The following is a 15,910-nucleotide window of genomic DNA, read 5'->3' as shown; positions in this document are numbered from 1 at the left end:
ATTTGAATTTATTTTAATGAACGTTTATTACTTGTCATTCAAAAAACCTACGTAAAGGGGATTTGTAGATGGCTACCTGTCCCCTACATGAGAGCCATGTTAATTACACCAGAGGGCTCAAGCCCTGGGTCAAGTGCTTTGAGTGTGTCATCTCATAGAACCCTTACAATATCTCTGCAAGGTAGGCGTAAGTATCCCTAAAGGATCCATGAGAACAGTAAGGCTCAGAGTTGAGTTTATGGCCACACAGTGGAGTACAACTCGAAGGTCAGTGAATCCCATTAGCAAAGGGGGATATGCATTTCCCACAATGCAGTCTGTCTGCACTCGTAACTATGGCACTGCTATTTCCACAAATTTACCTGCTTATCAAACTCAGGCTTCAGAGAGTCTTCCGTGAATATGTGAAACTGGATCTTCCTGTGGCTAAAGAGTACAGCGGATTTGAGCATGACCAGGGTCTCCTCCAGACGATTGCCACAGGCCACCACAGCCAAGTGGATCCAGAGCTCCGGAGGCAGCACAGCCTGAAAACTCCTGAGTTCTCCAGGCCTCCTAGGAAGAAGCAAAACAGTTAAAGCTATTAATAAACTCATAAAATTAAAAACAAAACAAAACAAAACACCCAGCTAGTGAATAGTTGGAACATTTCAAAACATGAACAGGCACAATCTGTTATATTTTATAAAGTGATAAGCATTTTGACAATTCTTCCTGCTTGGAGAAAAATACCATTTATTCCCATATTTATCCTGGCAATAGCAGGATGAGTCACTGTTTGGATGGCCATAGGTGTCTGAGACTTTTTCTGCCCCACTCAGCTGTCGAGTGCCTGCTGGCTGCCGAATGGCCCGTGTTTGGAAATAGTATTGCTAAACTTCCAACAGCTGACAAAGGGGCTGTGCTGCTCACGCTCACTTGGGCCACGCAAATTAGATTTGAATGCAACATGAACAAGACGAGGATGGGTTGTGGCTTTCCCATGTGAAACGAGCAACATGATATTCCCATCATCTGGATGGTTTTAGGTTGCGGTGGAATGCATGACCACTGCACCAAAGGAAAATCATGCGAGTCTGGGAGGTGAGCAGAGAAAATAACATGTGTGCCTCCGTCATATCTTGGGAGAGTCTCGAGAAACAGGTGTTAATCCTAACTGTCTCACTCAAAATTGCTGAGGTGGTAGGTTAGAAATTCGGCTTCCAGTATGTAAGTCGTGTTAATGAGAAACAGGCAGGAGAGGAGGCAGGTTAAGCTGAAAAATGACCAAGGTATCAAATACTGAGTCAACAGCTGAGAGGGGATTGGGTCCAAGAGTCCAGAATCATCATCCAGCTATTTCCTCGTAATAAAAGATTTGTTCCAGACAAGGAGACGCAGCCAAGCCTCAAACACACCACTGAGAGACATTTGCAGGCAAGTTGGAAGGAGTTGGCCTGGAAAAGGTGCCCTGAGACGAATGAAACTAATTTACTTGCACAAAAGACTTGGAGGCCAGGGAAACTTGGACATGGAATGTTACCTTCCTTCCAAAACCTTCCAGTCCAATCAGTGCACTGCTCCATTATCCGCTGCTCTGTTGAATAATGGCAGTCTTGCTCCAGAGTGCTTTCACCAGGAGGTAGGTGAAGAGGTGGGTGGAGCACGTCGGACAGCTTTCCGATTTGATCACTTCAGAGCGCACTTAGTGGAAGCTCAGCTAAGCTTAGACACTGAGAGGTATGTGGATTCCGCTGATTTCACAGATCACAGAATAACACTGAGAGGTGTCCTAAGTATCTCCTGAAATTGTCCGACTCTCTCCATCCCCCTGCTGCTACCCAATGAGGCCACCAGCTTCTCTCGCCTCAACCACTGTGATGGCTCCCTAGATGGGCCACCTGCCTCCAGTCTTATTCTTTAACTCTCACCCTCTGATTTCTTCTTATTGGCACCAGAGTGATGTTCTTCATTTTTTCTTTTAATTTTTTATTTTTTAAATTAACATATAATGTATTATTAGTCCCAGGGGTACAGGTCTGTGAATCGCCAGGTCTACACCTTTCACAGCACTCACCATAGCACATACCCTTCCCAACGTCCATAACCCCACGAGCCTCTCTCTACCCCTCTCCCCCCAGAAACCCTCAGTTTGTTTTGTGAGATTAAGAGTCTCTTATGGTTTGTCTCCCTCCCAATCCCATCTTGTTTCATTTATTCTTTTCCTACCCCCCAAACCCCCCCATGTAGCCTCTCGACTTCCTCATATCAGGGAGATCATATGATAATTGTCTTTCTCTGATTGACTTATTTCGCTCAGCATAATACCCTCTCGTTCCATCCACAGCATCACAAATGGCAAGATTTCATTTCTTTTGATGGCTGCATAGTATTCCATTGTGTATATGTGTGTGTGTCAGTGTGTGTATAAATATATATATACCACATCTTCTTTATCCATTCATTGGTTGATGGACATCTAGGTTCTTTCCATAGTTTGGCTATTGTAGACATTGCTGCTATAAACATTTGGGTGCACATGCCCCTTTGGATCACCTCATTTGTATCTTTAGGGTAAATACCCAGTAGTGTGATTTCTGGGTCATAGGGTAGCTCTATTTTCAACTTTTTGAGGAACCTCCATGCTGTTTTCCAGAGTGGTTGCACCAGCTTGCATTCCCACCAACAGTATAGGAGGGTTCCCCTTTCTCTGCATCCTCGCCAGCATCTGTCAGAGTGATGTTCTTCTAAAATTCAAATCAGAATGTGTTATTCTTTTGATTAAAATAAGTGTAAGGGCTCCTAGATATCCTTGAGATTGAGTCCAAACTGATGATCATGGCTCCTATATACATCTCTTGCATCTGCCTCCAGCACCCCCAGCTTCGGGGGGACAGTCATTCATAACCGTAGTCATAGTCACACATATTCATCCTCTCCATCCATCTTAAGTTTCTGGTTAGCAGACTGGTGGGTTGTCTCCAGGTATTGGCACACGCATTCTGTCTGTCTCTCCCTCTCTTTCTCAGAAATGCTCTCCTCTGCTCTCTTTTTCCTGCTAACTTCAGACCATGTATTAATCAACAAATCTATACTGAGGATTATGTGCCAGGTACTGTTCTAGTTACCCGAGGACAGCAGTGAAGGAAACAGAACAAGATGCCTGCCCTTGCAGAAATTATATTCTAAGGGTGGCAGGGGAAAGACAAAGAAGGGAGTAGCAGTAACTAACTTACATAGAAATGTATCCAGCAATAAGGGCTATGAAGGAAATATACCCTTGAGCAGAGAGGGATGTGGCAGTGGCTGACAGACTGGTAGATATTTTTATACGGTGCAGAGTTGGGAAAGTCCTCACAGAGATGGAGAAATCCGATGACAACTTGAAGGAGGTGAGGAAGTGAGTCATAAGCATTTCTGCGGGAGGAGCATTCCAGGCAGAGGAGACAGTCAGAGCAAAGGTACTAAATCAGGATCACGCCTGGTAAATTCAGGGACCCCTGCTGAACGAACTCAGATGTCTTCTCTTCCTCAGCTCTGTGGGCGAGTTTTCAGACCCACTATGAAAGCCAGCTCCCAATTAACTTATGTAAAATGATGGGAAGGATGTGTCACAGATAATGCTAAAAATCACAGTCAATTTTTAAAAAGGGCAAAAATCTGGCCAAAACATGCTACAAAAGAGATTTCATGCAAACTTGTTTGCTTAAAATTATGCTCAATATTTAGGAACACTGGTCTCATCCAAAGGTACTCAAACAATCTACTCAATAGCACAGCTGTCTTAAATAGGAACCACTGCCCCATCGCAAATAACTTGGCCCCGTTTAGCTTTACCTATTGGGCTTCTACATGAACAAAAAACTTTAACCTTAGCAATCAGGAAAATACTAATTTTATTTATTTATTAAATAAGACTTATTTATTTATTTATTTGAGAGAGAGAGAATGAGAACACGAGAGTGGGGAGAGTCAGAGGGAGAAGCAGACTCCGCATTGAGCAGGGAGCCTGAGGAAGGACTTGATCCTGGGACTCCAGGATCATGACCTGAGCTGAAAGCAGTCGCTTAACCAACTGAGCCACCCAGGCATAATACTAATTTTAAACAGGGAGCCTGATGCAGGGATCGATCGCAGGGCCCTGGGATCATGATCATGACCAGAGGTGAAGGCAGACACTTAGCCGACTGAGCCACCCAGATGCCCCATAGAATGATACCATTTAGATGAACCTTAAAAACAAGCAAAATAGCACTGTATGTTGTTCATAGACTTATGTAGTAAAAATAAACATACGGGAGGATGATAAAAATCAAATACAGGATAATGGTTATTTCTGGGATTTAAATTTTTATTTCTTAAGATGAGTGCCAGGTACACAGAAATTCTTTATGTTGTTATCTGTATTTTTTGTATGCCCAAACTATTTGAATTACTTTTCTTTCCTTTTAAGATTCTTTAAAAAAATTTATTTACTTGATAGAGAGAGAGAAAGTACAAGCAGGGGTACAGCAGACAGAGGGAGAGGGAGAAGCAGGCTTCCCGCTGAGCAAGAAGCCTGACACAGGACTTGATCCCAGGACCCTGGGATCATGACCTGAGCTGAAGGCAGACATTTAACTGATGGAGGCACCCAAGTGCCCCAACAACACCCTTTTAAAAAAGATTTTATATGAGAGAGAGAGTGTGTTGTGTGCACATGTGTGCATTAGCAAGCAAGGAGAGGGGCAGAGGGGGAGGGAGGGAGAGAGAGACTCTCAAGTAAACTCTATGCTGAGCAGAGCTGATGCAGGACTCAATCTCATGACCCTGAGATCATGACTTGAGCCAAAACCAAGAGTCAGACACTGAACTGGCTGAGCCACTCAGGCTCCCCAACAACTTTTTTTTTTTTTTTTTTTTAATTAAAAAAAGCTTGCATTCCTCTGCAGCCTAACAAGCTACTTGTCTGCAGGCTTCCGTGATTTGGGACTGCACAGTACAAAAAGCAGGGGCTGGGGACTGCAGTCTTTCTTGGTGTCTGGTGACAGGTATTAAAAAAGAAAAATAAAGGCCTCTCCTGATGGCAGTTCAAGTATCAGTGGTTAGGATTTAATGAGACCTTTGCTGCTCCCCCTCTGTTACCTCTCACATTACATTCAAAACCTCAGGCTTTAGGCAGTAAGCATTTATGTTGTGATCACAATGAATAATCAAGTTTAAGGGCACTGAAATGGTGTGCCTATCACCCAGCACTGCTCAAATGTCACTTGAGAACCTTCAAAGATCAAGGGAAGTCCAGTCTATGAAACTAAAACTCCTTAAGCCCTTGAATTACACAGTTTGGGCAGGGAATGGGCAGTGGGGAATTGTAGCATCGTTCAGACTGATGGTTAACTATATTCTTATTTATACTTTATAAGAGGGGACTGGGGCGGACACTTGCTGTCCAGAATTTTGAGAAGCTTCCAGGTAAGGCTGGAACTGATGGTAACCATCTTGGTCACCACACTGGTAGAGCCTGAATGGGAGTCAACACAGGAGAAAGCAGGGTCGAAAGGTGGTGGGTCACATCTTTGCTGGCCCTACATGCATCCAGGTGCACGTGACCATAACTAAGGATGTTTTTGTTTTTGTTGTTGTTGTTGTTTTTTAAGAGAGAAAGAGAGCGAGCACAAGTAGGAGGGGGGCAGAGGGAGATGGAGAAAGAAAATCTTAAGCAGCATGGAGCTTGAGCTCACAACCCTAAGATCATGACCTGTGCCGAGATCAAGAGTTGGACACTTAAGTGAATGAGCCACCCAGGCACCCTAGACAGCTCAGCTTTTAAGCCAGTGCATTTCCTTTCGGTGAAGATACATGGAAACAAACGTACAGCTTAGCAATCAAAAGAGTCCTAATGTAGGGCTTAAAAATATTACCAATCACCTTTGCCTTGCTCTGCCTAATATTATCACCTTGAGTCAGCCTTTGAAATGCTCACTGAATCCCTTTCTTCCCTGTTGCTCGCTGCGAGGGCCCTGAGCCCCAGTCCCATCCCTCTTGCAGTTTTGTGCTAGAAGAAACGCCAGATACCATCTAGTGCGGGGGATCCCCTACCCAGCTCACACAGCCTAGTCATTGGAGGTGCTTGTTAACATGCAAGTCTCCACGCCACAAGAGATTCTGAATCAGAGGGTCTTGGGGAGGTCCTGGAGTTTGCTTATTAGTTCTTGGCTACAGCCAAGAACTAATGATCTGAGCTGACCCCTCATCTCTCCTTTCTCTCCCAAACTCTTCCCCCACACCCTCAGGAAAACCCAGTCCATGTTCAGCCTTCTCTCAGAGTATTCTCTTCACGTCTTGCCGTCATGAAAACATGGCAGCCTTGTGAGGATGCTGCCTCCCCAGCAGACCCCCATGTGGAGGCTGCTCTTCCTCCCCACCCCCGGGAGTCTTGGGGCAGGAGCTGGGCTGGTGTTGGTGTCCTCCTTGTTCTTCCTGCACACTTAGACGTGGGACGTGTCTTCATAGTGACATCTGTGGATGAAAACTGTCTTCTGTCTTTGTTGGTTTTATCTCTCAGCTTCCTGGCAGTGCTCTTAACTCAACGAACAGCTCAGCTCCTCACTCACAGAATTCCTCCCAGCATTCTCCAGGACTTCAACCACTGTTTAGAAGACGCTCCCTGACCCTTAAGTTTAGGGATTTCTGCACCCACCACCTTTCCTTCTTTCTACCTGAGACACCCAGTGTTGTGCTCACATCCTGGATTTTTTCTGTGTCCTCTGCCTGGAATATCCTTCCCTTTGCATAGATACCTCCTTCTCTTTTAAACAGCAAAATGACCTTCCTTGACCACCTCATCAAAGGAGAACCCTCCCTTTTATTGTCATGGTCTTTGCTTACTTCCTTCCAAAAACTTACCTCAGCTGGTGTTTATAAATTCTTTCAATGTAATTTATATCAAGGACACATTATATACCATCAATCTAAGGCAATGTAAATAAGCAAAATCTCTATCTTTAGAACAAGATCAGAATAAAATATACAATGTAAGTTTCCAATTTAAAAAATTAAACATGGGTGTCTGGGGGCCTCAGTTATTTGTGTCTGACTTGATTTTGGCTCAGGTCATAATCTCATGGTCATGAGACTGAGCCCTGTCTTGGGCTCCAAGCTGGGCACGGAGCCTACTTGAGATTCTCTTTCTCTCTCTCTCTAGCCCCTGCATGCACACGTGTGCTCTCTCTCCCTCTCAAAACAAATACGTATATATAACATATATATTGAGATATACATATATTGGTAAGTGGAAAGAAGTTGTGTCCTCTAAAACTTTCTTTGCATGTTATGTCCTGGTCTAAATTCCATTGAATACTTATTTTTATAGCTGTACTAACAGTGTAACTACAACTTTATATTTCACATTTTTCATCTGATTCTTTTATTTTTCTTGTTACTTCTTAAGTCTTCATAACTGTATCATTGTAACTGGCTATCTACTAGTCCATCCAATAAAAACAGCAGAGCTTATTAGCATTGCCCTTTTGTTGGTTGTTTCCAACTAACTATTCTGTCATATTAAAAAAAAAAAAAAAAAAAGGTCTGGTACTAAATATTGTGAGCCAACAGAATTTTTTTCCCTTCTTTTCATTATGGCCTTCAACTACATTCCCAGAAATGACATTACTGGGTGAAATAGCTATTATCCTACCAAAAATATAGTAACCTTGACCGTTTCTCAAATTTACCCAAGAGTTGTTAGAAAACACATACTGTGAGAAAAAATAAAACCCAAAAAACAACAAATATGACCCCTGCCACCTCCGAGTTACTTGCATGACATAACCATGAAGCTGGCTGCTGGAACACGATGAGATGGGCTTGCATACAGCATCTGTGCCTCCCAAATTCTGCGTTTTCCAAAGGGCGATGTCTCAGCTGCAATTATCATTAAGACACCGCATCAAATCACTTTGAGCCTCTGAGTGAGAAAGCCATTCCATTTCCAGTTTTTTTTCAATAATGTCAGTAAGAAAGTCTTGGTTTGGCGTTAACATGTTTCAAATACCTTTCTAATGTTACCTAATCTTCCCTTTCAACCAAAAAGACAGCAGATCTCAGATACAGAACCTTCAACAGCCAAGTCAGAAATGACCAACACTTTCATTTTCTTAGTGTCTAATCAGTAATTACCTTCTATTTATGTTGCCACTGAGAATTTGTGTCGTGATAGAAAGTTTCCCTTAAAATAAATATACTTAGAATGTGGAGAAGTTAGAACCCTCACCTATTGCTGGTGGGGTGGCAAAATGGTGCAGACACTTTGGAAAACAGTTCCAAAAATCTGGTTAAACACAGAACTACGATATGACCTGGCAATTCCGCTCCTACATATCTGCCCAAGAGAAATGAAAACATATGTCCGCACATAAACTTACACACAAGCACTCAGAGCAGAATTATTCAAAGAGCCAGACTCCAACCCAAATGTCCCCCAACTGGTGAATAGATAAATAAAAGGTGACATATTCATAAAACGAAAAATCATCTGGCCATTAAAGGAAAGGAGTGCTGATGTATGTCACAACCTGTATGAACCTTAAACAGTGAACTGTGAACCTTGTGAAAATATAGAAGACCACCTATTTCTGATTCCATATATAGGAAGAATCCAGGGGCAAATGTAGAGTGACAGCTTGATGGGCACAGGATTTCTTCCTTTCTGGTGGTGAAAACATTCTGAAATTTGGTGTGGTAATGGTTGTCCAACTCGGTGAATAAACTAAAAGCCACTGTATTGTACACCTTGAAAGGGTGTTTGGATTATATTGCAACCAAGCTATGATTAAATAAGTAAATGCGCATATGTTTAACCAAGACTTTTTTTTAACATTTCAAGACACTGGTAGTATGGCCATATCATAAGAAAGATGGCTCTGATGTGCCATTGACTGCCGTTTGGAAAATGTATGTCTCATTCATCCCTGCTCAAGCCCCTCCCTGTGCAAATACAAGATGAGATTCAGAGGAGGCTCACAGAGGGAAGCAGCTCTCCCAACTCTGTCCGAGATGAGGCGTCTCCTTAATCGTTTAAAAGTCTCAAGAGTGCGACTTAATTAAACTTCAATTTCTGGAGTGTATAAATAATGAAATACGGCACTTATGTGTAGTGCTATTTACTCTGTAGCCTATTACTGCAAAACACACTGAATTATTAAAGTGAGTAATTGGTTCTCCTCAGACCCTCTTTCCAGCCGTCTCCTGCTACCTCTTACTAGGGCTTCTCCTTAACTGACAAGCTGAATTAATGCAGGTAAACCTGATGCTGGGATACAGGCAGGCCGTGGAGGCTGAAGAGAAAACCCTAGTTTTTTAAAATAGAGTCTAAAACAGTGTTGTTGGTAACTCATTTTCATAGGGAAGGAAACATAAATGGGGGGGGTGGTTGGTAGAAGATGAATTCCGAGAAATCGAATACTCTCATCCGGGGGAAGAAGAGATTCCCTCCTGCGTGGAATCCTACCAGATGAAACCATAGCTACTGGAACGTGCCGAAGGCCAGCAGATGAGGCCAGGGTGGCGGTTTAGAAATGGAAACACCTTGCTTCAGCCTCTAGAAGGCGAGTCTGGTAATGGGTAATTAGATCCACGCTACGGGCTGGCAGCAAGGGGTGCTAAAAACTTCCCTGTGAACCACAGGTCTGGGAACACATTCGTCCTCTGAAAAAAATTTCCCTGCAGGAGCTGGGAGTAGAGCCTTCGCTTTAGAAACCCAGACATGACGCTCAGGACTGTGCTAACAGTTAAATCACTTTTAATGACCCATGGTTTGGAGTTAAATCAAGTACCATTAATCTTCCAAGATAGGCCGAGAAGCTGACGTTTGCCTTAAAGCCATGGTATTATATGAATGGTGTCAACACAGTGCCAAAATCTACTGGGGGGGGGGGCAGTGCATAACACAATTATATGATAAGTGCATTCAATTATTAATAGCATATTTTTAGTCTGGATCATGATATTTAAAACAGGGCTGTGTTCCTAAACAAAGTCTAGGTCTAATACGTAGTAGGTGTTCCAAGCCTGAAGCTGTCAATCTTGTCTATGGGTCTATCTGTATGTGTGTCTGCTTTAAGACATTATTGGACATATACACCTGCTTTATGATTAGTAAATGGCAATGCATGGACTTAAACTCAGGGAGCTGGACTTAAGGGCCCGTGTTTTTAATCCTATTTGGGGCCACACACAAGTGATTCAGAAAAGGAATCTGCTCTGGATAGATAAACCTTTTATCTGTACTCAGGGCTCGCAGCTCAGTGATTGGAGCCTGGATGGGATTTTACCCCACCCCCTTCCCTAGGCATGAATCTCAGTGTGTACCTTTACCAACTGCACCTTCATAATCAATGCATTCACCAGCTGACATCATGCACAAGTATATTGATCTATACTCCTCTCCCTCTAACTCTGTGATGCTGCCTGGACTAATTCTCTTTTCATGTGTTCCCCTCATGATTGTTCCTGACACACAGGAGATTCTATTTCTCCATCTCCCTCTTCTTCTCAAATTAAGATGTTACTGAGATTGTAAAATATGAACCAGCAGTGTTAGTTTGAAATAAACGGCTGGTGACATATGAGGGAAAAGAATGAGGATTACATATTCTGCAAATGGACACTTCTAGCTCACTGCCCAAAAATGAGCATGAAAGACCAACTGAAGGGGAGGAAAAATGGTCTCTCCAACTAATTTCCATCCTCCAAGGCCTCAGGCAATCAGAGATTTTTAATTTTTATGATAATTTATATACTTTAACTTAAAATTATACAGGTAATGCATATATTCCTCATAGAAAAAAATTCAAAATACAGACAAGTCAAAGGCAAGTACCATAATTCCAATTCCATAACCACTGTTAACATTTTGGTATAATGGTATAATCTTCCTGAGTCACACTCAATATATGTGGATGTGTTTCTATAAATATGTAAATATATAAAAACTTTTTTTAAAGGGGTAATATTCATATCCTATTTTTCCCTTATAAATATGAAAAATTTCTCACATAAAAAAGAGATTTAATCAAAGGATCTTCTTCAAAGGGATTCTAGAAAGTAATCAAATATTTCAAACTTCGAGATTTGTTCCCCAATACAGTGTGGTGGTAAGTGATTTGGCTCTCGAAGCACATGGCCCAGGCTTCAAATTCTAGGTCTGCCTCTTACTGTCCCATCTTGGGCAAATGCTTTAAACACTTCTGATCCTCAATTTCCCCATCTGTAAAATGGGTGTACTGATTACAGTGGACATTTGCTTTTGGTTTTGGTGTTTCTTACCAGCATTTCCAAGAGTTTCTGGTAAGAACACCTCAATTCTCTTTGGGGGAAACCATTCCTGTTCTGTTGTCAGTCCATGAGGTTTGGAAGGGCTGAATCATCCTCTCCCCACGCGTGGCCATCAGCGATCGGATACGGATGTGATCCATGTCAGGTCAACAGAGGTAGCCCTGGCACTCTTGCTGCATGAAGTTTTTCACTTAGCAGTGATTGAAGGAGGAGAAGGCAAGCCCAGACCTGTTGGGACTCTCAGGTGGAGAACACCCACGCAAGGGTGTGGCTCACACAGAAGGCAGCAGAAATGGAAGGCAGAGGCATGACAGCTAGAAATCTGGGAAACATCTGTGATGGAATCCTTATCTCTTTTGCAATTTCTAGTTTTATGAGCCAGTAAATCACCTCTTATGACTAAGTGGTGTAAGGTGATGAGCTAAGATTCTATCTCTTGCAACTGAAAGTGTTCTGACCTATCCAATAATAGTACCTGCCTCTTAGGTTGTTAGGGAAGAAACGAGATAACATGCGGAAATGCTTCATACAGTATTGTGGCTTAACTTCTTTTAAAGGATTTTATTTATTTATATTTTTTGAGAGAGAGAGAGAGAAAGAGAACAAGTTGCGGGGGGGCAGAGGGAGAAGGAGAAACAGATTCTCCCACTGAGCAGGGAGCCTGACACTGGGCTAGATCCCAGGACTCTGGGATCATGACCTGAGCTGAGGGCAGACACTTAACCAACTGAGCCACCCAGATGCCCCATATCACGGCACATTTTAAATCATCATTAAATATCAGTTGAGGGACGCCTGGGTGGCTCAGTTGGTTAAGCAGCTGCCTTCGGCTCAGGTCATGATCCCAGCATCCTGGGATCGAGTCCCACATTGGGCTCCTTGCTCAGCAGGAAGCCTGCTTCTCCCTCTGCCTCTGCCTGCCATTCTGTCTGCCTGTGCTCGCTCTCTCCCCCTCTCTCTCTCTGATAAATAAAAAAAAATAAATAAAAATCTTTATAAAATAAATAAATAAATAAATATCAGTTGATACCACCACCATTATTATTAAATACTAACTTGAAATATACAAGAAGCCTTCATTTTTCTCTAAAAATTTAATTCCATGACAAAAACAGGCAGGCAGAGCGGCAAAAAGCATGGTACTTTAGGTATCAGTGTTCTCCCTTGTTGCAAACTAGATTTGAAGTTTTAGTACACTTTTTAAATTAAAAGTTTCTTCTAACTGCCAATTGCCAATGTGTTTCCAACTTCTCTTGTGTTTCTTTTAAAATGGAGTTTCTAGCAATGCATTCTCCCCAAGGGTAAAATCTGATACCTGAACATCAAAGCTTGTTACTTTAAGGCTGGTGGTCAGACAACTGAGGTCCTTGTAATTCTAACAAAACTGGGAGGAGGAAAACGAAGGGCATCTTTAAGCCCGACCACAGATGCAGAGCCCTGAATAGCAGTGTCTGTGGACAAAATTCTGCATTTGGGTTCCCTGAGAACACTTCCTATTCCCGTGAACCCTTCGCCCACTCTCTACTTTCCAGAGCTGGGAAACCATAGCTCTCTGCCCTCCAGTAGACATCAGAGCTCGAGAGAGTCACAGCTCCAGGCTTGACACTCTCCAGAACCATAGTCCAAGTCCCTGAGAGGCAGTCAACACGGTCCTCCCTCAGCTACTCACTTAGCTTATACTGAGGATCAGAAGACTGGGTCTGGTGTATTATTTATCATATATGGAAACTGAGTTTTGATTTCCTCAAGTCATAATCCAAGAAAAGCCTGCCCTAATCTGCATCTGAGCCCCAGCTCACGTTTGCTGAGTTTCTGGCATGCTTCCATGCCAGCATCTTACCTGTTATTTCATTGTATCATTGAGCTTAAGAGAAAGCCATGATTTGCTGAGGAGGACTGATTCAGCTCGTTAGCTGGATCTAGTTACGATCAGTTCCTAACTAATAAACAACAGTGGACAAGATCAGAGTACTCAGAACGGTGAATCATTTGTTGAGTGACCCCCGTGAGGTATCCCTGTGCTAGATGCTTTATGTACATTATTACTATCTTATCCCCTCGGACCTCAGTTTCCTCCCCCATGAAAAGGGGTCACATTTTGGATTATGTGTTCTCCACTAACCCTTGCATAAAGCTTGGATTCTAATTGTACAAATGATGAATTTCTCCTAGACTATTTCAGTTCATCATGTTGCTAAAAGACGTTGAGGGGAGGGATCATGGCAAACATCAAAACATTACCTTCATATATACCAAAGTCACTCCCTGCTGGCCCAAATCACAGAGGCCCAATAAAAGCATCAAGTCAAGAGATTCCTCCTTCCAGGGGCAATTTTCAGAATTTTAGAATCTGAAGTAAATCAAGTGCTGGGGAAGATTTGGAAAAGAACACAAAATGAATTCCATCTTCCACAAAAGTCTCTTCTTTTTGTTCTTTCTTTTTTTTTTTTTTTTTTTTTAAGACTTTAAATGGTGGGGCGCCTGGGTGGCTCAGTGGGTTAAAGCCTCTGCCTTCGGCTCAGGTCATGATCTCAGAGTCCTGGGATTGAGCCCCACATCAGGCTCCCTGCTCAGCGGGGAGCCTGCTTCCTCCTCTCTCTCTCTGCCTGCCTCTCTGCCTGCTTGTGATCTCTGTCTGTCAAATAAATAATAAATAAAATTAAAAAAAAAAAAGAATAAGAAATCCCTTTAAAAAAAAAAAGACTTTAGTGATTTTATACACACACACACACACACACACATACACATACATATATCTCATACAATTGTTTTTAAAGATTTTTTTATTTATTTACTTGACACAGAGAGAGAGATATCACAAATAGGCAGAAAGAGAGGGGAAAGCAGGCTATCTCATACAATTTTATCTTTTATTTTCTCACAGTGAGATAACAAGAAGAGAAGTATTTCCAAGGAAAACAAATCTCTTTTCAAAGAATCTCACCTGTGAGTTGGTCAGGGGATTTGTGTCAATATGGCTACTATTTACTGAACTTAGTGACAAAGTTAAAAGCAGGTACCACATACCCAAATCAGTCAGAAATCCTTGGTGGTAAGTGAAAGAAACTCAGTTCATAGATTCTAGGAGAGGGATGAAGCAGCACAGCCAGAAAAGGGCAGACACTGGCCTTGGGAACAACGTCAGGACTTGCCTCCCTCACCTCACCCCCCACCCTTCCCACCCCTGCCAGTTGCTTTGTGTTGCTTCTCACTTGGATTCATATACTCTCAATGCAAACCAGCTTCCTCCATATGCAGGAAACATGGCAGTCAATCCTGAATTTCATACCTGAATCTTAGCCACTTTGCCCTTAAACTGTTTCTGATCCAATTTTTAAATCCCTAAGAAAGGGTCTAATTTGGCCCCAAAACTTATCTTGAATCATCTGGCACCTGGGACAAGGTTAAGGGTACATAAAGGCTGTTCCAGGGTGTGGTGGATGCGCCTTTCCTAAGGGTCCTCCCTCTCATGATCTTTCCCCTTTCTCTCCATTCACATCAGTGAGATTCTGATTTAAAGAACTATCGGGTTTGGGTAAGATGATTTTGGAGAAAAATATCAGACATCCCAACTCCGATTCATGTAACCGGAGAGCCCAAGACAGGGCAGGCATCAGGATGTTCTGATTCTTGGGTTCAGTAACCAAGGATCCAAATTCTCCTACTTTCTCTATTCTACTGCTCAGAGTGATGGCTTCATCTTAAAACTGGTCCTCTAAGAATCCCGGTAGTAACTGGGACTTTTATTTCCTTGTTCATATCTAGCATATGGAGTCTTTTGCCCCAAAATAAAAAAATATGTCCTTCCCTTCTGGTTGGTTCAGCAATGTGGGTCAGGTAACACCTGTGGACCAATTACTGTTGCCAGAAAGATGAGTGTATTGAATGTTTTAGTCCTGCATGCACACAGCTGACACCATGAAAGGGGTGGGATGACCATGCCTGGCTTACACCATCTTCTGGAAGTTCGGTCTACCCACAAACTGCAGCGGGGTGGGAGGAATAGAGGTTAGGAGTCAATCACAACATCTACCACATCACCTTCCCCCAGGTGGCGTGAGCAGTCATGGTCTCATCTCTAACTAGGGCTTGGGCCTTGCTTGGTTTGAGTCAATTAGCCAATCCTATCCTACCCCTCCACTCCTTCCCAATTCCTCCCCCATACTACAGGCATTTAAGCCAATGAAAGCCAAAGAATGGGAGAAAACTGGGGTTTGGGAAGACAAAAACATTCTCTCTCCCAAGTAAGGGAAGGAATCTAGAATAGTCCATATAGTAATGCTTAGCTTAACATAGATAGACACGGTTACATACGGAAATATTATATATATAAACATGTAAGTTAATATAAACACATATGTATTTTGTTCTGTCAGCTTGAGTGTCTAAAAGAAATGATATCCCAGTAGCAAAAAGCACATCTCGTACCCAAATCTTGGTTTCTAATACCATTCTCCAGTGAGAGGAATCAGGGCTCTTTAAAGAAATGGCTGACTCAAAAAATGAATCAGAAAATATACAAGGTGAGCCTGGAGCATCCTGTAAGGCAAGAAGGTAAGGAAGTGCTTGAAAAACTAGAAATGAAAACAAAAAAAAACAAAAACACATTGATCGGAGC

At 42.5% G+C, this 15,910-nt stretch overlaps 1 protein-coding gene across 1 annotated transcript in view; it reads right to left on the bottom strand.

The window, feature by feature from the left end:
• GXYLT2 (glucoside xylosyltransferase 2) overlaps positions 1-15,910 on the bottom strand; it is a 92,471-nt gene that overhangs the window by 69,638 nt on the left and 6,923 nt on the right. The window contains exon 2 of the mRNA XM_059161512.1: positions 363-555. Within this exon, the coding sequence (XP_059017495.1) occupies positions 363-555 (193 nt within the window). The remainder of the gene's footprint in view (positions 1-362; positions 556-15,910) is intronic.

This window comes from Mustela lutreola, chromosome 2 (assembly GCF_030435805.1).
Source record: "Mustela lutreola isolate mMusLut2 chromosome 2, mMusLut2.pri, whole genome shotgun sequence".
NCBI lineage: Eukaryota > Metazoa > Chordata > Mammalia > Carnivora > Mustelidae > Mustela > Mustela lutreola.
This window is presented reverse-complemented; position numbering and strand designations above follow the sequence as displayed.